Source organism: Dipodomys merriami, unplaced genomic scaffold (assembly GCF_024711535.1).
Source record: "Dipodomys merriami isolate MVZ:Mamm:240054 unplaced genomic scaffold, mDipMer1.0.p SCAF_8, whole genome shotgun sequence".
In the NCBI taxonomy this organism is placed as follows: Eukaryota; Metazoa; Chordata; class Mammalia; order Rodentia; family Heteromyidae; genus Dipodomys; species Dipodomys merriami.
In genome coordinates this window covers 62,015,147-62,037,216 of record NW_027206401.1, presented here as the reverse complement: position 1 = coordinate 62,037,216, position 22,070 = coordinate 62,015,147, and the positions used below count along the sequence as shown (strand labels likewise).

Genomic DNA, 22,070 nt, shown 5'->3' with positions numbered 1-22,070 from the left:
AAGTTTAAGACCCTGATGAATACTTTTGGTGGTAAGGGTTGAACTCAGAACCTTGTACTTGGAAGGCAGGTGCTCTACCACTTGAGCCATGCACCTCAGATTGTGATGACACACTCTTAGTAGGCACTTCCTCAGAAGGGAAGAGCTGCAACTTCTTGCTAGCAACTTTGGCCAGACTTCGTCCAGCTTACTTCTTTTTCTGATTCTGTTCGTCTCTACGTGCGCAACTGCTAACCTGCCCTCTCATCCCTCACCTTGCCTCTTTGTCCTCCATCCTGGGTCTGCTTCTGCTCATGCCGCTGCAGCCTGCTCACATCTGGCCAGAGGCCGGGGAGCCCCCAGCTCCGAGCTCTGGGGTACACTGCTGTGGCCTTTAAGTGGCCAGCCCTAGCCAACCAGCTTCCATTTCTGGTCCATTAAGAACTTCCCTCCTTTGCCCACAGTAAGGACAGAGGCTAACACTTACAATACTGTTGCCAGAACGTTCCTTTCTAATCCAAAGGTAGCTTTGGATCCATGGACTCGTGATTAGACACATTATTTTACCCCTTACATTTGAATTCTCCACAATATTTTCCTGTATTTTTATTTTTATTTATTTATTTTATTTATTTGTTTGTTGCTCGTGGGGCTTGAACTCTGGGCCTGGGCGCTGTCCCTCAGCTCTTCAGCTCAAGGCTAGTGCTCTACCACTTGAGCCACGGTGCCATTTCCATTTTCCAGCATTTTTATTTGTACCTTTGACTTTCCTTCCCTCGTATCATTGGAGCGGTGTTTTGCTGCTTGCAGATGCCAGGGATAAAGGCTCATGAGAGTTCAAGTCCAGCTCCATCTTTTCTGGATGGACAAGAAATCAGTTTCCAGAGCATTTTAGCTGGTTTAGGGGTGTTGGCAGGCTGAGCCCCCTTTCCCACCTGCTGCTGGCCCGAGGCCTCTGCTTCCTCTGTGTGAGCACTGCTAGCTCTTCCTGTGCTCACCTCAGCCCCGCTCTTTCCCGAGTTCTGCCGTGCTGCGTTTGGCTGAGGTGCGCTGGGCCTCCTGTATGCCTTGCCCAACAGTCAGTGCAGTTCTGTCTCGGTGGCTTCCCAGCTGTCATACAGTGTCATTCATGGGCTCAAGCAAGGTTGTGACATAGATAAATGGGTGTCCTGGATTCTTATTGGTGAGAGAGTTGCTCTGGAAATGCTTTGGACAGAGGCTTAGGTCTTCCATTGCCTGTTGACGTTTCCCATGCTTGCCCCTTACCTCCCATGCCCATCCTTCCGTCCAACTAACCCGGCCCCAAGGTCCATCCAGAAGTCACAGCCACCTAAAAAGAAGACATGGCCTTCATATATGGGTGTGTGTGTGTGTGTGTGTGTGTGTGTGTGTGTGTGTGTGTGTGTGTGTGTGTTTGTGTGTGTGTGTGTGTGTGTGTGTGTGTGTTGAACTCAGGGCCTGGGATCTGTCTCTTGAACTTTTTACATTCAAGGCTGATTCTTTACCATTTGAGCCACAGCTCTACTTCCAGGTTCTTGATGGTTAATTGGACATGAGTCTCACAGACCTTCCTGCCTAGACTGGATTCAAACTGTGATCCTCAGAGCTCAGCCTCCTTTGTAGTTAGGATTATAGGCATGAGCCACAGGCATCCACTTATGGTGACTTTTATAATCATTACAATAAATGAATTTCAAATTTAGACTAAGCTCAAGTGGTCAGTACCTTCTAGAATGTCAGAAAACTTTTCTAGTACAGTTCAGGGGAGAAAAGATTTAGATATTCAGAAAGAAAATATTAGGGCACATTAACCTAATCTCACCCATGGGTCATCCATCTGATAATATCCTTTACATTAAAAAAATCTGAATATTCATGAGCTTAGTATATTGACTCTTCCATATTGCATAAATATTTCCACAGCTGTAATTGCAATGACTTTATTTACAGGAACAAGAACTATATCAGAAGGAAGGTTTGGGTGTGAATGAAGTTCATTATGTGGATAATCAGGATTGCATAGGTATGTATTGTTTTCCATTTATGGAAAGTTGGGATACATACAATGGATACATTTATGAGAATTTTTCTGGGCTCTGATTTTATACACATCACCAGTTACAGGGTGGGAACTGTGGTATTTGAGAGAGGTTTACTTTTGTTTTTTTTGGTGCTGCTACTGGGGCTTGAACTGACAGTCTCACATTTTAGCTTTGCTTTTGTGCTCAGAGCTGGTACTCTACCACTTGAGCTATACCTCCACTTCTGGACTTTTTGCTGATCAACTGGGGGTAAGAGTCTCTTGGACTTTCCTCCTAGGCTGGCTTCAAACTAGGGTCCTCAGATCTCAGACTCTTGAGCTAAGATTATGGGCATGAGCCACTAGCACTTGGCAAGAAGTTTACTTTTTTTTTTTTTGGTCCATTGTGGGGCTTGAACTCTGGGCCTGGGCACTGTCCTTCAGCTCTTCAGCTCAAGGCTAGCGCTCTACTACTTGAGCCACAGCACCACTTCTGGTTTTCTGATGGTTAATTGGAGATAAGAGTCTCACGGACTTTCCTGCTGGGGCTAGCTTTGAACCATGATCTTCAGATCTCAGCCTTCTCAGTAGCTAGGATTACAGGCGTGAGCCACCGGTGCCCTGCTGAAGTTTACTTCTTTAGTGCTGTTGAGAAGTAATGTTTCTAGGTATCAAATCAAGCCTTTTCTAAAACCTTTTCTGTTACTGGAATATGTAGACCAGTGAGGAGGAGGCGTCAGAGGCTGGAAGCCGATGGCTTTGTCACCTCAGATGACAAGGCCTTGGGCTTGCCAGGGCTTGCCTCGGGCCTTTACAGAGAGGCCAGGCCAGCATTGCTCTGGCTGTAAGGGGTCCTCTGTGGCCCCACACGTCCTGTCCAGATAACAGCACACCATCCACCAGGACCCCGCTTTCCATGTCTGTCTCAGCAGGGCAGTGCAGCCATCGTTCCCCGTGGTCCCCCAGCGGCTGCCCATCTCTTTCTTTTCTTCCCGCCCCATCTCTGAAATCAAATGTTGGGCAAGCTCTTTGTTTTACAAGCCAAATTTGGTGATCCATCAGTAACTTGTGTACTAGACTTGGACATCATAACATTACACTAATAGTAATGTTAGTTTACACTTTTCAAACCACTTTGGCATCCTTCCTGCCCCCCCCCCCCCACATTCCCTTAACACACAGTCCTGTCTTACTTCAGTGCCTTTGACTGTGTGATTGGCAGTCTGGGTGGAGTCCCTCCACTTCTGGGTGTTTCTAGTTCATCCTCATCTTTTCCTCCATCTATGACTATGCTCTCATTAGCAGCTTACATCACCACACTCTTCCCACCACCAGCTGCCCAAACTATCCTTTTTGGATTGATTTAATTAGAATCTTGATTTCTCTTCTTGCTCAATTCAGCTCTATCCCAGTCAATAGTTTATATATATAACAGTTTAAGGAACTGAAATTTTATACTTACTTTGAACAAACAGAAAAAAGCATAATGAAAGCTTTTGCTGTATAAAAACCCAGGCAGGCCAAAGCTTCTGTCGTTTTACTTCGTGTTCAGAAGAGGAGTTAGCTGGGTGAAGGGGAATTCCTAGTTCTCAGCCTGCTATGCTGGCTTGCAAATGGAGTGGTGATTAGTCACTCTCCTTATGGAGTTGTTTTTTTCTAATGCATTAAAGCTATGATGTTACCTTCCAACAAGTGGCCAGATTTGAAATAACGTTCCATTTGCTCTCAATCCCCTTTGATAGAATACTTTCAAAGTATTATCTGTCATATGGTAGGTAACCAGTCCTTTGAAATTTATGACTCATAAATTGTGAAGTGTTTTTTTTTATCCTATCCTGAGTATTTTGGTTTTTGAAATAGACTTAATTGAAGTGAAGTTAGTGGGAATACTGGATATTTTGGATGAAGAAAATCGCCTTCCCCAGCCCAGTGACCAGCACTTCACATCTGCTGTTCACCAGAAGCACAAGGACCATTTCCGACTCACTGTGAGTTTGCCATTTAATGTGCTGACTGTGCTTGGGGGGAGGGGAGGAGGGGAGATCTATGGTCAGATCCACTACACAATGGACATTGTTGGACAGAAACATAAGTCATAGAACGTTTAGAGCGACAATGGCTCAGCATCCTCTACAGATAGACTCTATCAATCTGCTATCTATCTGTCTGTCTATTATGTATCTGTCATCTGTAACTATTATTTACCTTTCAATTACCTATCATCTATCAATCTATTACCTATCATATCTATGTCTATCAAATATCTTATCTTTCTTGTGTATTTATTTATCATGTAATCTATCCATCCATCTATTACATATCTACCATATCTATCTGCCTTTCTATATGAATCTATTTATCTATTATATGTATCTATCATCTATCTGTCCTATATATATATATATATATATATATATATTTATCATGTACTCTGCTATCCATGTTTTTCTATCATCTATTCATCATTGAGCTATCATCTCTCTCTCTCTCCATATATGTATTATCTGTTTCTTATCTATTCATGTATCAATTATCTGTCTGTGTTTGTGTTTTTATCTATGTATGTATCTGTAATGGTAAAGCTCTATATAATCAAATCTCAAGACTCTTTTTCTCTGAATGGAAAGAACATTTTGTCTGTCTAAGGTATACAAAGAAATTTACCTATTGGTCTCATGTTCTTCCTTCTGAACTAAGTGGCCTTCAGTGGCTTTGTTTTGTGTCACATGACCTAGGCAATGTTCTAGGGGATGACATTCATGTGTGTGGCTTAGAACTCTGGTGGAAGAAACCTGGACTAGGTGGTGATGGCCAATTCATTTTGGTCTCCTTCCTGGCTGTTTTGAGTGGGAAATGCACTCAGAGAGGGCGATCGAAGCGGAAGCAACAGGACTAGGTAGTATAAAGGGAAAATCGACATAGACAGTGATAGAAATAAGTAAGACCACACTTCTGGAAAAGCCAAAGACTAGTTTTCCAAGCTCGCTTCAAGCTGAAGTGCTTGCTGTGTTTGTATAAGGTTTTGTTGGTATCCCTCTCAGCTGTCAGCCCCTGGGACTTTATTCTTATACCCAGAAAGAGCCAGGCAGGCACTGAGCAATGAGGATGCCAGTTCCCGCCACAGAGGTCAGCGCTGCTCTGCCTTCCCCTGCCTTCCTCCTTCAGTCACCCCGTGAAAAGAGGAGAAAGGACGATAAAAGCTGTGTAGGGTCACTTGTGGAATTAGGGTGCTAGCAGGCAAACGTCTCCCCTTCTGGGAATTATTTTGAGATTGCAGCATAGCTGTCATTGCTCTGATGACCTCAGGAGATATTTAAATGGTAACAAGTATTTATTTCCTTTCATGATTGACACCATCCCAGTATATACACAAATCAGCCATTGTGCTTGCTACTCATTACTATGTGTTTAAAAAATAGAAAGAAAAATGTTATAAAAAACACACACTACAAACAAACCAAAACCCGAACACCTTGATGATGCCCATGTATTAAGTCAGTGGTAAATAGGCTAAGTAGGTTTACTTGAAAAACAGATGTGATTGCATGAACTCCTCTGTGATCTGGAATCCTAGACTAGCCGCCTGCTCAGCTGACTTGTCCTTCTTCTGTGCCCTTGTTATTTCACGTAATACTCAACCTGTGACACTGTTACCTTGGTGGAGATGGAGACACCGTGTATTCTTCACAAAGCTTGTACTCAATGCTGAAAATATCTGTGGAGCTCTCTGTGTTGACAACTCACAGGCTGGAGACCCAGTTTCCTTTTCCAAGTAGACCATGGGTCCAGTCCACAAAACTGGGCTCAGGACCTCAGAGACATGTCATATGGGGAAGGACCTGGCAACTTTTCTTCCAAGAGGAATCAGAACAAGACAGCACATAAATCCTCACTTATGTAGGCTGGTACTTGGTGTTCCTTTGGGACTACCAAGTAAAGAACTCTTAGCATAGGCACTCTTGGAGTGCTTTCACTTGAACATTTGCATTTAATCCTAGTAATTTCCACAAGCTATGGGAGAGGAGACAAATGGGGGAAGGGGAAGAGACCACCTGGAAGCCTAGAAGGAAGCTGAGGTTACAAGCAGGCAGGAGATCTCACACAGAGCCTCTATTCCTACTCGATGGAGAAGAGCTTCTGTGTTCTAAACATTCTCTAACCTTGAGCAAGCCTCTGCGCCTCCCAACTCATAGATCACTTGTGTGATCATACATGTGATCACTCTCCCTCGTTAAAAAAGGAGGTGATAGTGGGTGCCGATGGCTCATACCTGTAATCCTAGATATGTAGGAGGCTGAGATCTGAGGATCTGAGGATCCTGGGTTAAAGCCAGCCTGGGCAGGAAAGTCTGTGAGATTCTTATCTCTAAATCACCACCCAAAAGCCACAAGTGGAGTTGTGGCTCAAGTGGTAAAGCACTATCTTTGAGCACAAAGATTTATGGATAGAGCTCAGGATAAGAGTTCAAGCCCCAGGACTGGCGCGCGCTCATGTGCGCACGCACACACACACAAACACACACACACACACTGATAGGCTGTTTTGAGGATCAGATATGATCACATATGTTGAAAGTATTTCAGAAACTTTAATTCAAACACGAGATCCCACAGTTAAATGGTACAACCTCTAAAATGATGTAATTGCCTTGAAAGAGGTTCAGGATCATTGTCCAAGAACCTGTTCAGATGGTTGGTTTTGAAACTGTGGACAAGTTCCTGTGCTGAGTTCAGGTGTTTCCTTACCTGGCTGCACATGAAAATTCCTTAAAACAAGTGCCACATGCTTTGGGAGGCTTAAAATTCTCTGAAAAATTCTAATCATCATGAGAATCAAATGTCATGTTGTAGATGGACACTTTGTATGTTTTTGCATGTGAACCTGAATAACACGTGTGTATGTGTGTGCTTTTGTGTGTGTTGGCCTACTTTTTCCCCCTTAGAGATTACAACCAAATACTTTTTAGATTTCACTTATAGTTCAAGCATTGTCCAAAAGCAGTACAATTATAAAAATAAGTGTGAAAATGCCCTTACAATTTATTCTCCATCTAATGTTGTCCAAAGGAAAGTTTGTAACACCTTCACGTATTGTTTTCCAGATTCCCAGGAAATCTAAGCTGGCAGTCCATAGGAATCTCAGAGATGATGAAGGTTTTATTATCCGGCATTTTGCAGGGGCAGTGTGCTATGAAACAGTGAGTATGATTTATAAGCAGAAAACCTCTTAATGTTGGAGCTGTGCAGTAGTGTGGTATTCCCCCCACCGACTTGGAATGGCAATCTAAATCTTCACATCAGTGAAATGAAGTGAGTAGTTCTGCCCCAAGCTGCACCAGCCATGCTCGGTGCTAACCATCCACCATTACGCCATGGTGACTGTGTTGGACAGCTGGGATATGATCACTGAAAGTTCTGTCAGGCAGAGCTGAGGTTCGGGGGATTTATCTCAGCTAGGCTGAACTGTTCTTCTTGTTTTAACTTGCAGACTCAGTTTGTGGAGAAAAATAACGATGCATTGCATATGTCTCTGGAATCCTTAATATGTGAATCCAGGGATAAGTTTATACGGGAATTATTTGAATCGTCTACAAATAACAACAAAGATACGAAACAGAAAGCCGGAAAACTTAGCTTCATCAGTGTGGGAAACAAATTTAAGGTATTAATATTAAATGAATCTTTTAAAAAAATTGTATTTAAAATAACATACATTGTTCTCTATTCTATTAAAGTGGATAATGTAAATGACAGTCAGATATGCTGTATGTGCCAAGAGAAGACCGGCACTGTTTATACCTGTACTGTAAGAGGGCCTGATGAAGCCCCCGCCACTGAATACAGAAATGTTGGGATCATGTCCTTTTTCAGGGCGTCACACACCTGAGAGCTCTCCTAATGTCCCTGCTGCTGTCTACTGCGTGGCTGACCTTCAAACCTTCTCTTCTCCTTGTGTTTTCTGTCTCCTTCCTTCAGCAGTTTTGGTTTAGCTGGAATAGTCCAGCTCCGAATGGCTAGAGAAAACTAGTTGAGAGGACAATCAGGCCCAGCCCGGCCTCCAGGTAACGATCGCCTTGGGACTGCCATCCATCCAGTGGCTGGGCGTGTTAAGGAGAGTTCCTTGCAAGTGGTCAACCAGTGTGTAACTCATTTCCATGTGTTTTTCTCTCACAGTGGTGTTAGGAGCATGCACACGACACTAAAATTGAATGAAAGCTTTTGATAATGTCCATCACAGATAAAGGCTCAGGTGTAGCAAATTTGTTAAAGTGCTTATTTAACATTAAAGAATATTTCATCTCTTTTGTTAGTTTTTGATCAGGAATTCTTGGAAAGCTGAGAAGAGGTTGTCTTAGAAATAGAATGCTATTAATTAGTTACAATTATTGAGCAGTTAGTACAAAACAACTTTAAAACCTTTTAATTAAAAAAAATCTTTTAGTGAACAAAGCTCTATAATATATCCAGTGAAGAGATGGGGATGTAGAGATGTGACGTAAGTGGTAGAATACCAGTTTTGATGGAAAAGTCAAGCAAAGCCCTGAGTTCAAGCCCAAGTACTGGTACACAAAAAAAGTAGTGATCTGTAAGTGCTTAAAAATAATCATAGAAGTGAAATTAATTTTTCTATGTTACATAAAATATTGCTCTTATATTTACAAAAAGTCCATATTTGCTCTATAAAACATGTACTTTAAATATTAAAAATGACAATCAGGGAATGATAATTAATATCAGAATTCTATTAGATAATTAGTAGTATAAAACTTCTTATAGATTGAATGGGCCCCACATATGCAGTTTGATGAAATCATATTTCTAAAAGCTAAGGCTTTTTAAAACTTAAATATAGGCAAAAGCTCATAATACATTTTAGATGAATAAATAAAAAAGCTTTGAATTTTGTCTTAAAATTGTATTCATTAATTAGGAGTTCCTAATGTACGTAATAAGCAACAATTTGAATATTTTTCTATTCTTGAATAGACTTTTTAAAAAATGTGTTCTGTTTTGTTTTTGTGCCAGCTTAGACTTTTGCTCAGAGCTAGTGCTCTACTACTTGAGCCACAGCTCCACTTCTGGCTTTTTGGTGGTTAATTGGAGATAATAGTCGCATGGACTTGCTTGCATGGGCTAGCTTTGAACTTCAGTCCTCCGATCTCAGCTTCCTGACTAGCTAGGATTAATAGACATAAGCCACCTGTGCCTGGATAATAGATGGGTTTTTAAATAGTTAGACTAGTGTACATGTAGTGGTGCAACCTGTAGTCTCATGTTATTTAGGAAATGGAGACAGGAAGATCAGTTGCGGCAAGGAGTTGCCGACCTAGGCAGCATAGCAAGACTGTCTCAAAAGAAAAATGCATTTGCTTCATTGAAATGGATATCATTTGTCATGTATATTCCTGCAGTAATAATATAGTATTATTACTAGTAAGAACATACTGAAATTTTAGGTAACATGAATAAAAATGAAGACATTCTCAAAGTTTCTCTTTGACTTGTATAATCTTCATTGAACCTAGAAATGTCTTGGAACTGTTTTCAGACAGCATCATGTAAGCTGGGCACTGGTGGCCTATGCCTGTGTTTCTAGTTCCTCAAAGGCTGAGATCTGAGGATGGAAGCCAGCCTGGACAGAAAAGTTCATGACGTTCTTATTTCCAGTTAACCAGGAAAAAGCCAGAAGTGGGGGTGTGGTTCAAGTTGTAGAACACCAGTCTCCAGAGCTCAACACCCTGGGTTCAAGCCCCAGTACATAAAGAAGCAAAGGAACAAACAATTATGTACTTTTTACATTAACTGCTAAAAGCTATAACTGAATATTACTAATAAAATATTTCCTATGTGTTTCTGTGGGATACTTTGATGTAAAATGTGAACCTTAATTTTAAACATAAGTCAAGGAGTTCATATTTTTGTATGACACTCAGTTACCCCGTCTCAGGGACCCAGGGCTCCCACACAAAGGATCATTTCCAGGCTCCTGACACAACCCTCTTAACTGCTGATGCTTTCGAAGAAGGAATTCTTTTCTATGAAAATCTTACTCATATAAACAAATAGTTGTATGTTTCAAAACTAAAATCAAACATGAGTTGCTCAGTGCCTTACCTTTCTGCTTTATGATTCTTGACTTCTGTTCTTTGGAGATGGACTTTTCTCTTTTCTTTTTTTCCTACTGTTATTAGTTGAGTTTTGTTTTTTCTAGTCTTCTGACTCTATCTCAATTTTTTCGGGGGAGGGAGGGAATATCAAGATTAGTCTGTGGATGAAGGCACCTGGATGAAGGGCAAGTTATTTTCTTTCTGCCTTGATGGCTCTCCTACTTGCTTTTCTGCTGGAGTCCAGGTTGATTAAAGTTGTTAGAACTCTGCCCACCAGATAAATGGGGATAATTGGATCTCTTTAATCCAACCTCAAATTCTTTTGAATAACCTAAGCTTGTAATATGGAGTCATACATTACTGTCATAGATAGGAGAATGTAAAATTTTGCTATGACTATCCATGACTATGGACAAATTTTTGATCTCCCTGGATCTCAGTGTCTTCCCTGTATAATGAAGGCAATAATATATTCTTAAGCACAATGATGCTCTTGAAACGTTTTGAGCAGTCCTTACTCACAGAAAAACATCATGTAAAAGCACACGTTATTATAAATTGTACCTATGATTAATATATTAATTTGAGAATTATATCTTAGTGGCTGACACCTATAATCCCAACTATTGGGAAATCTCTATTCAAGGAAAGCTCACATAAAAAGCAAGCACAACCTATCTCAAGTAAAATAAATAGCTACTTGAGATGCACTGATTCTGGTTCCAAGTGAATCACTGGGGCAGAGGATGTGAGATCTCATCTAAAAAGAAATAATGAAAGCAAAGTGAGGCTGAGAATCTGCCTAATAAGTGGGTGGCTGTGAGTGTAATACCCTGGTATTATTAAAAAAAATAAAAAACAAGGGGAAAAAAACCCTCTTAATTGGTCTTTTCTAAATTGTATAATAAGTATCTCCGTATAAAAATCCAGATAAAGATTTTTACAGTTTATTTTGCAGAGCAGTAAATCAAATAAATGATAATGTCCTGAACCAGGATTAATAATAATTATTAATATTAAAAATGTAGGAAAGTAGTAGCAATATTCATTGTCACATAATATTCACTGCCAACTTTATTTTAGAAAACAAAAAGTTTTAGAAAGCAATTGAGATTTTAAAACAGTAAAGAACATTCTTATAGGTTAACCAAAGAATTTTATGTATGCTGTATTACATATACACCAACCCCAGTCTTTAGTTTACACCTCGCTTGCATGTGTTCAAACACAACCTCACTGATCTCACAGTGAACGCATCCCCATCCTCTCATTTACTTCTTTCATTGTCTGCAGTCATTCTCCTTATTCATCTTCCCTGCAGACATGCATGTGTGTTAGCATTACTCCTTGCCATTCTTTCTGATGACACAAGTTCTGCTGTTTTAATTCCATATATGCCCTTGGCTGCATGGTGCTCTCTGCCAGTCTGTGCCCCGGAGGTGGTCGCGCTGTGATGTGTTGTGTGTGAATGTCATCTGTGCATGTAATGGAGAGTGAGCGTGAACTCACCCTACTACACGTGCTTTCACTCTCAAATGAGCTGCTCTCCTATCTTTTACAGACACAGTTAAATTTGCTTCTGGATAAACTTCGAAGTACTGTGAGTATATTTAAAAACAAAATATCTGTTTTTGAAGATCCTTTAAAACCATTACTAGCAATTAGAACAAGAATCCTGGAATGACGAGAAGCAATTTTAAATCAATTTCCTCTTATTAAAAAGAAATTAATTTTTTTAAAAGCTGGGTGGAGTATATCATGCCATTAATCTCAGCTCTTTGGAAGCATAAATGGGAGGATTGCAGTTTTAAATCAATCTGGGCAAAAAAAGTTAGTGAGACTTTATCTCAACAAATGAGCTGGCTATGGTGGCATGCACATGTAATGCCAGGTATGTGGCAGGTGTAGGTAGAAGACTGAAGACTGAAATTTGAAGTCTAGCCCCTGGTAAAAATGAGAGACCCAGCCTGGTGCCCTGTAATCTTAGCCACTTTAGAGGCTGAGTTCTGAGGATCATGGTTTGAAACCAGCTTGGGCAGGAAAGCCTATAAGACTCTTATCTCTGATAATCACTAAAACACAAAATGGAATTGTGACTTAAGTGACAAGAGTGCTAGCCTTCAGCAGAAAAATGCTAAGGGACATCACTGAATCCCTGAGTTTAAGCCCCAGGATGAGAGGGGGGGGGAGAGAGAGAGGGAGAGAGAGAAGGAGAGAGAGAGGGAGAAGGAGAGGGAGAGAGGGAGAAGGAAAGGGAGAGGGAGAAGGAGGGAGAGGGAGAGGGAGGGGGGAAGGGGAAAAAGAGAGAGAGAGAGAGAGACTAATTGAAAAATAACAAGCAAAAAGGGACACTCATGTGTAGCTCAAGTGGTAGAGCGACTTGCCTAGCAAGTATGAGGCCCTAATTTCTAAACTCTAGTACTGCTAAAAAGAAAGAAAAGAAATTAGTTTCTAAAATGGTTATTGTTTTGGCTAAGTTTGTTCTGGAGAAATGTCAAATATATATGTGAAGTCAAATTATTGTATAAATACATGGCACTCTTGATCTTATTAAAATTATCTTGTACTTCACAAAGGTGGAAAGAATGAATAACTGATGAGAGAGGCTATTACTTTTTTAAGATCAAGTATAGGATATAATTTAACTTGATTGTGTTATTCTTGCAGTTTTGATGTGGACAAAAATGCACCCAATAGTTTTATGTCTTTTTATAAAAGCAAAATTTATTAAGGGCTTATATTTAACTATGCATTTTAGTGGTTCACCCTGAGATATTTTTTCTTTTCCTTTCTTTACTTTTCCCCATGTAGTGATGGGCATTGAACCTATAAGCACTCTTATTACTGAACTATATCCCCAGCCCTTGTTTTTTTGTGAGACAGAGTCTCATATGTAGTTTAGGTTTTAACCAATAGAAGTACGATAATACATTTTTATGTTCCTTGGTGATTTTCATGTGCTAATATTTAATATGCACCAAAGGTTACTGTTATTTCTAGAAACAAAAAGTGACCATGTTATCTTATGTGTTATCTCAAAAACTGCCTTTCTTCCCCCAGGGAGCGAGCTTTATTCGCTGCATCAAACCTAATTTAAAGATGACAAGCCACCACTTCGAAGGGGCTCAGATTCTGTCTCAACTTCAGTGTTCAGGTAGTTCCCTGTTTCCCAAATCTGTGTCACTGTGTGTGTCCGTAGCTCTAACTCAAGGGCTACTTACTGATTTACTTCTGTGCTGTTGGGGATTGAGTCCAGGATGCCAGACATGCCAGGTCTACCCCAGTCCTTCAGCAGACTTTATTGGGGTCAGTATATACACATGAACATGATTCTATACAAAATTTCAAATAATTTATCATTACCTTGATCACTTGAAGTACAATGAAATTTAAAAAAATATTCCCCTTAGCTATAAGAAAAACATAGATGGCAAATTATTTGAGCAATAGTGTGAAACAATTTATTGTGAAATAAAATTTTTTTGTTTTTGTCAGTTGTGGGGCTTGAACTCAGGGCCTGGGTGCTGTCCCTGAACTTTTACGCTGAAGGCTAGCACTCTACCATGTTGAGCCATAGCACCTCTCTGGTTTTCTGGTGGTTAATTGGAGATAAGAGGCTCATGGAAGAGTCTCATGGACTTTCCTGCCAGGGCTTTTTTTTTTTTAATTTACTTTTTGTCATTTGTGGGGCTTGAACTCTGGGCCTGGGCACTGTCCCTCAGCTCTTTAGTGCAAGGCAAGCACTCTACCACTTGAGTCCCAGTACCATTTCTGGTTTTCTGGTGGTTAATTGGAGATGAGTTTCATGGACTTTCCTGCCCGCCGCTAGCTTTGAACCACAATCCTTGGATCTCAATCACCTGAGTAGCGTGGATTGCAGGTATGAGCCACCAGAAACTGTCTAAATAAAACTTTTAAAACACTGAAGCTAAGTTTACAAGCCCTCTCACCCCTTTTGGTATCTGATTGAATTCAGGACTTTACACTTGCTAAGCAGATGCTCTACCACTTGAGCCACACCTCCAGCCCCTTTTTGAATTGGGTGTTTTCCAGGTAGGGTCTGACTTTGTGCCTGGGCTAGCCTGGACTGAGATCCTCCCATTTGTGCTTCCCTGACCCCTGTCTCTTGGGATAACCAGTGCACACCATCATGCGCAGCCATTGGCTGCGATGGAGTTTCAGGAATTTCTTTTGCCCAAGCTGACCTTGAACTGCTGCCCCTTGATCATTGCCTGCTAGGATTACAAGCTTGAGCCACCATGTGTGGTATTATGCCCCTCCCCTTAAAATGTATATAATTAAAAATCATTAGGTACTTGTACAAAAGGACTTCAATTCAACATGCCAGTGTATGAGTATAATGCATCTTGATCAATGTCTCCCTTCCATCGTTCTTCCATCATCCTTTCCAATCTCACCCATCCCTTCATTACCATATTCCTATATCCTTCATCACCACACATGTACATTGAATATTATGACTGTATTCTCCCACCCTCTCTCCATTTGTCTGCCCTTCCTCCCCTTGATCTCTGCCCCTCCTAACAATACATTTTGGGAAGTAGAGGTGTGGCTCACATGGTAGAGGACCAGCTTTGAGCAGAAAAACTGAAACAAAGTTCTTTAAGAGTCTCCCCTAACATCTGCTCTACCCTCCCTGTGGATTCAACAGCCCCAGGTCATTCCTGGCTCCCACACAACCAGTCAGGAGGGCGTGGCCTCACTCCTCCTCCTGTGAGAACTGTAGTCCTTGGATTTCCCGGTTCTCGCCTTCCACTCCCTTTCTCCTCAGGAGGATCAGCTTCCTCTAGTTAAGGGGCAGTAGTCACTTGGCTCCTAAGTCAGATGTGGCCGCCATGGCCAATCCCTCCAGCCCAGCTTCCCCCTCCCCTGCCCCCACACCAACCATACCGTTTCTCTTGTGCATTACTGGCCTTCTCAATCCTTCTGCAGATGTGTTTCCTTCCACCTGGATGCTATTTTTAGGGAATTTTTGAGTTTAGAATGGACTGGTTTTTGTCATTCTCTATCAGTTGTGGCGCGTGAAACTTTCCAGGATGATTGAAGTACTTAGTGTCTGTGTTATTCAATATGGCAGGCACTAGGTGGACACATTTGACTTGCATGCATTTGAAATGTGACTACAAGCCTTATTTAAAACTGAAATAAACTTTAAAAATAATTTAATTTTAATCTATTAAAATTTAAATAGTCATCTGTGAATAGGCATTGCTATATTCCCTTGGCTGCACTTGACATTTATTCTTTATTCAAGTATTGATTCTGTGTGTGTGTGTGCTAGTACTGGGGCTTGAACTTGTGGCCTCACGCTCAAAGTGGTAGAGTGCTAGCCTTGAGCAGAAGCCTGGTGGGGTAACCCAGGCCCAGAGTTCAAGTCCTGTGACCAACAACAACAACAACAACAACAACAAAGGGTCTTACAAACTTTCCTGCCTGGGCTGGCTTCTGGGTATATATCCAGTCATAGTTTCATGAAACAAAATGGCCAGTCAACTGTTCCAACATTTTTTATTAACTAATCTTTTCTGGATTGATTTCAGCAGTCTCAGCTTCAACACCTGAAAGCCAAGTGTTGTAAAGGAAAGTCTTGGTGTTGCCTTTAGCTGTTGTCTTTCCCAACCAATTTCACCCTTTTCTTGAAAAGTTTACATTAATAAGGCTGAAATTAACACCTAGTAGACTTGAACTGATAACAATTATCCTATAGGTTTCCCAACTGGTTAGTTTTATTTCACAGGTAAATAAAAGGTTTTTATAGTTAGCTCTCTAGTCTTTTCCTTCTGCTTTATTTGATCCCTTGGGAAAACTTGTGTTTGTTTGAATATTTTAGGGAAGACTATCAGGAACACTGTTCTAAAATTAGCCTCAGCACTTAGAAAATGGCCATTGTAGGGCTTTGCTTTATATATTGTTATCTATGATAGAGATTCTAAAACAATACGAACTAGACTCAAGCGTTCTAGAGAGCAGTAGTTTGCCTCTAAGAAACGTTCAAGCTGGCTGTAGATGGGCTTGCACTGGAGAAGTTGCAGGCCGTGGATCAGTTGGGGTATGTTGACTAGAACAATGTCATTTCTCACTGGTGGTAATGGGCCTGATGTGTGTTTCTGAATCTAGGTATGGTGTCTGTTTTGGACTTGATGCAAGGTGGTTTCCCATCTCGAGCTTCATTTCACGAACTCTACAACATGTACAAAAAGTATATGCCGGATAAACTTGCAAGATTGGATCCAAGGCTATTTTGTAAGGTACAACTGCCACTAAAATGGAAATTTCTGAACAGTGAATTATTTCCTATTACTAATTGGAATTTCTATTTTTCAGGCTCTTTTTAAAGCTTTAGGCTTAAATGAAGTTGACTATAAGTTTGGATTAACAAAAGTATTTTTCAGACCTGGAAAAGTAAGTCTATTTTTATTTTAAACATTAATATCATGAATCTGTTAGGGGTTAGTAGATTTTTATTTTTTTAAATTTTTATTTTTATATTTATTTGTTTGTTTATTTGGTCATGGAGCTTGAACTCAGGGCCTGAGCACTGTCCCTAAGCTTTTTCACTTAAGGCTAGTGCTTTACCACTTTGAGCCACAGTGCCACTTTCAGTTTTCTGGTGGTAAACTGGAGATAGAGTCTCACCGACTTTCCTGCCCCAGCTGGCTTTGAACTGAAGTCCTCAGATCTCAGCCTCCTGAGTAGCTAGGATGACAGGTGGAGCTACCAGCACTCAGCATTAGTAGATAGGTAATAATGGTAATAATTTAGGTAATAATGGTTTAATGGTTTATATTGTTATTAGGATTGTATGGTATCAACAGCATGAAATATATGTGTACACACGCATACATAATTTTCCCATTTTTTTCAGTTTTACTTAGTGTTAGAATCAGAACATTGAATTTTTTTCTTAAATAGAGGTTACTATTTAAACAAGTTGAAAGTTTTTCTAAAATGTCTTCATGCAGTCTTCAATGATTTGAGATTTCATAGTACTTAGAGTTTCCATTGTTAAGGAAAAGGTATATTATATAGATGTTATACCTGTACTTAATAGTGTTAGAGATTGGACTAGAGTTTGGACTCTCCCCTCCTAAAACCTAGACAGAATGAATAGCAAATCCTTTCATGTGTAACTATGGAAATATAATCCTATAGTTTTGATATTCATAGATTGTAGAATACTTTATAAGTAATGTATTCAGAACAGAAATACCTAACTCCCATTCTCACTATTTCTGAATTCTTCAATATTGATTTAGTAATTGCATCCTCTGATTGTAAACATAATTGTTATTGAATTTAAATAGCCAAGCAACTAGTTAGATTAAGTAAAATCTTAAGAACTAGCTCTTTTATCTAGTTAATCACAAATCTGATTTCACTTTTTTTTGTTGTTGTTGGTTGTGGAGCTTGAACTCTGGGTTTGGACACTGTCCCTCAGCTCTTCAGCTGAAGGCTAGAGCTCTACCGCTTGAGCCACAGCGCCACTTCTGGTTTTCTAGTGGTTCCTTGGAGATAAGAGTCTCATGGACTTTTCTGCCTGGGCTGGCTTTGAACCCTGATCCTCAGATCTCAGCTTCCTGAGTAGCTAGGATTACAGACATGAGCCACTGACAGCCAGCTTGATTTCACATTTTTAAGCATGAGACGAATGTTAAATATTTGTTACCAATGAGTGTTCTTTCCTGTGAGTACTTTTTATCATAGGGGATCCATACCACTTCCTACAAAAAAAAAATTAAGAGAAAAAGAACATAAAACTCTTGAGTCACTTTAGTTTCACTCAGACACATATCATAAACTCAGTGTTTTTCTTACTTGAGAGAAGTAGCAATTACTTAATAGTTAATGGCTGGATTGGGAAAGTACATGGTCTTACCTCCCCCCAAATCAGAAAGATTTCTTTACCACCTAGAACAAATAGACTCTCAAATCTGTAATCTCATTATGTTACCTTTAATCTAATTTTGATTATAAAAAGTCATTATATTGATTAGTGTGATATTCTGGTAAGACATTTCACTCTAATTATTAATAACTAAAGGTCTATTTTATTTGTGTTGTCTTTAATCTCCTAGCAGTATTTCCTTATCTTTGTTTAAAATGTGGCTGGTAACGAAGTGGTGCTGTGGCTCAAGTGGTAGAGTGCTAGCCTTGAGCTGAAGAGCTGAGGAACAGTGCCCAGGCCCAGAGTTCAAACCCCATGGCTGACAAAAAAAAAAAAAAGGTTAAAATGGGGTGGTGATTGGGAGAAACAGAATAATCTCAATAGTGAAATAAATAAAACAGGACCTTCACTAGTCCAGGGCTAAGGAATCTGCTAAGGCAGAGATATTTCTGTCCTTTTCTATCATCTTTCTCAATAAAAATCTTTTTTGCTAGTCCTCTCTAATTAACCTATTTAAGATTTTTTTCAACTTTTATGATTGAATCTGCTACCTAGTAATCAGTGACCTTCTTTACTCCTCAAAAAAGACTCTGAAGGAAAGAGGGAAGAGAAAGGCCATATTTCAGTGCAGCCACTGCTTGGAGCTCGCATTACACCATGCTAAGCTGTGGCTGTGATTGGCATGCAACCATTTTTAGAAAGCCAAATTTGGGCCAAGCACTGGCCCATACCAGTGGCTCATGCCTATAATCCTGGCTACGGAGGAGGCTCAGATATGAGGATAGTGGTTTGAAGCCAGCACAGGCAGGAAAGTCTGTGAAACTTTTATCTCCAATTAGCCACCAAAAAGTTGGAAGTGAAGCTGTGTCTTAAATGGTAGTGTATCAGTCTTGAGTGAAAAAGCTAAGGGGCAGAGCCCAGGCCCCATGTTCAAGTCCTTGTAGTGTCATGCGCGCACACACACACAAACACACACACACACACACACACACACACACACACACACACACACACACGTGCATGCACATACACAGAGGTAACATTTGGGATTTAAATTCTATTTTTTTCTTTGTGTATTGGAACATACTGCTTTCTAATACTGGTACTAAGTTATTTTACCTTCTAGTTTGCAGAATTTGATCAGATTATGAAGTCTGATCCTGACCATTTAGCAGAGCTGGTTAAGAGAGTCAACCATTGGTTAGTCTGCAGTCGCTGGAAGAAAGTTCAGTGGTGTTCACTCTCAGTCATTAAACGTAAGTATGTTTTTACCAGGCATGGTGGCATCTGCCTGAAACCCAGGCATATGGTAGAGATGAGAGTTTAAACAGCCAGCCTGAGCTACAGAGCCAGGTTAATCAGACCCTGTCTGAAAAAGCAATCAGTAGTTACAGAAACAAATCTCACAAAGCATAGCCTGTTCCGAGGAGTCTGAGGCAGGAGAGTTACAAGTTTGAGACCATTGTAGGCTCACAGGTGGACCTGGACTCAAAGCAAGATAAGACAAACACCATTTCTCCTTCCTTTTGGAAAATACCCAACCATGTTTCATTCTGGACCTAGATTTTGTTCCTTTGGAGGTGGATGGAGTGTGGAATGTTACAAGGTCATCTCAAGGTGGACGCTAGGTGACGGACATGATTTCCTTCATGCTGTGTGCCTGGGGCCTTGTGTGGAGCATGTGCTAAACCAGTGCTTGTACCCTTCCTTCCTGCTTTTAGATCTGAGTGTGTGACACGTGTTTCCTTACGTTACAGCAGTGTGATTTCATTGTGCCCTCTCCAATACAGAATTCACTCTCTTGATTAGTTCTCTCTCTCTCCCTCTCTCTTATTCCCCGTGACCCCCAAAGCTACCCCCACAATTTCAGCACTCTCCTCTGTCTGCATTGCATCTACAATAGATATCTTGAAATTCCAAGATGATAATAGTCTAAGCATTCTTCTATGCACTGGACCAAGCTGCATTTGTAGGTGTTTCTGCAACTTCTTATCTCTGACCCAAAGCAAGAATCAGGGTAGAATATTTTCAGGTTACTTGCAGGGGTGTGGCAAACCTTTAGTTGTTGGGAACTATTTAATTACATTTATACCTGTGTCCCCCTTTTTTTTTTTTTTTTTGCCGGTTGTGGGGCCTGAACTCTGGGCCTGGGTGCTGTCCCTGAGCTCTTCAGCTCAAGGCTAGCACTCTACCACTTCCAGCTTTTTCTGCTTATGTGGTGCTGAGGAATTGAACTCAGGGCCTCATGCATGCGAGGCAAGCGCTCTACCACTGAGCCACCTTCCCAGCCCCTGTGTCCCCTTCTTACCAGACTGCCTGAAATAATGCTGGATACATGATAAGGATTCAATAAATCATTTCTTCATAATAGAGAAATTAAAATTTCCCTTGGCAATAGAAGAAGCATGTAATCAAAGATGATCTTGAGACATTTTGTTGCATGCTTGTAACTATGGATAAAAAGAAATCTGCAATAAAGGAAAAAGATAATCTCTTTCCAAGTAAAATATAAACAGATTTGTCACAGGAGTTCAGTGCAGTTAGCTTTTACATGTTGCATTTTGATGGGTGACAAATGGTATTAAAATATGTGTGCTGTTCCAGCTATTCGGCACTCTGCGGTCAGCGAGCAGACAGGGATCTTTGCAGAATGTTAATAGGAAGTGCTAGAAATATCTTTCAAGGTCAGGTTGTCCTAGAAAATCGGTTGGGTGCCTGAAGTTAAAAAAGATTCCTGCCTAATATGTTCATTGTGGTTTCTCATAAAAAAGAAATTCTTCTCTTTCTTTTTTTAAAAAGATAAACTTATTTACATTTCATTGAACAAAAGTGGTCCTGGACAGTTTGGGAAATAGTTGTGTCTAATCATAAGGAAATAGGACAGTTTAAAGAGTCTAGGCACATGTGTGATAGGCTTAGTTTTTTTTTTTTTTGTGCCAATCTGGGGACTTGAACTCAAGAACTGGGCATTATCCTTGAGCTTAAGGCTAGTGCTCTACTCTTTGAGCCACAGCTCCACTTACACCTTTTTGCTGGGCTAGCTTTGAATTACGATTCTCAGGTCTCAGCATCCTGAGTAACAAGGATTATAAGCATGAGCCACCAACACACGGTATTATATACTTTTGATTTTTAAGAAGTATAGAAAGTTGCCATGTGTTGCCTATAATTCTAGCTACTCAAGAGACTGAGGATAAAGGGTAGGGTAGAAGCCATCCCAGCAGAAAAGTCTGTGAGACTCTTATCGCCAGTTAACCAGCACAAAGCTGGAAATGGAGGTAGACCACCAAGCCTTGAGCGAGAGATCCAAATGAGAGTGACAGGGCCCTGAGTTCAAGCCCCAGGAAGACCACACACATACACACACACACACACATACACACATACACACTCACACACTCACATATATACTCACAATAATATAGGAAATTAATGTTTAGGTTCTTGATTTTAGTGTCTTTGTTCTAATGTAACCAAAATTTCATGTTTCTAGAGAATTGCTTGGTGGGAATGCTTGGCTTTTTAAGAACACATGTTTAAACTGAACCTTTGCTGTCATTTTCTTTTATCCTTATGCATAGTGAAAAACAAAATACAATACAGAGCAGAAGCTTGTATTAAGATGCAAAAGACTGTCCGAATGTGGCTCTGCAAAAGGAGACACAAACCTCGGTAAGATGCGCATTGTTGGAAGGTGAGCCCAGTGAACCGCGCAGTTAAGGCCTAGTGAAAAGCAGCTTGTAGCCTAGGTTCTCTGGAGGACGGTGTTTTAGTCTGTTAACTGTGTCAAATGAGCTCATTTATTCATCATTTGCCCCACTCTACAAAAGGGTTTGAAGTGGCTTGCCAACACAGAAGGGACAGACATAGCTGTTTGAGAGAATCTCCGTTATTTTAATTATTGTGGTGGTTTGAGTTCCCTGATAATGTCAAGTTGACTTTGTTTTTTTTTTTTTTTTTTAAATCTCATTCACATTTTGACTGTATTTTGCAAGATTATTTGTAAAATGATTTTGTTTCACTTGGTTGCAGTTTTATTGTGAATTGAGTTTTTATTA

The 22,070-nt window shown here is 40.4% G+C and overlaps 1 protein-coding gene across 5 annotated transcripts in view; it reads left to right on the top strand.

The window, feature by feature from the left end:
* Myo6 (myosin VI) overlaps positions 1–22,070 on the top strand; it is a 140,274-nt gene that overhangs the window by 89,745 nt on the left and 28,459 nt on the right. For all 5 annotated transcript variants that reach the window (XM_070010239.1, XM_070010238.1, XM_070010237.1 and 2 more), the window contains exons 15-24: positions 1,930–2,002; positions 3,860–3,987; positions 7,101–7,196; positions 7,487–7,660; positions 11,668–11,706; positions 13,167–13,260; positions 16,245–16,375; positions 16,452–16,529; positions 19,139–19,268; positions 21,594–21,684. In XM_070010239.1, coding sequence (XP_069866340.1) covers positions 1,930–2,002; positions 3,860–3,987; positions 7,101–7,196; positions 7,487–7,660; positions 11,668–11,706; positions 13,167–13,260; positions 16,245–16,375; positions 16,452–16,529; positions 19,139–19,268; positions 21,594–21,684 — 1,034 coding nt within the window. The remainder of the gene's footprint in view (positions 1–1,929; positions 2,003–3,859; positions 3,988–7,100; positions 7,197–7,486; positions 7,661–11,667; positions 11,707–13,166; positions 13,261–16,244; positions 16,376–16,451; positions 16,530–19,138; positions 19,269–21,593; positions 21,685–22,070) is intronic.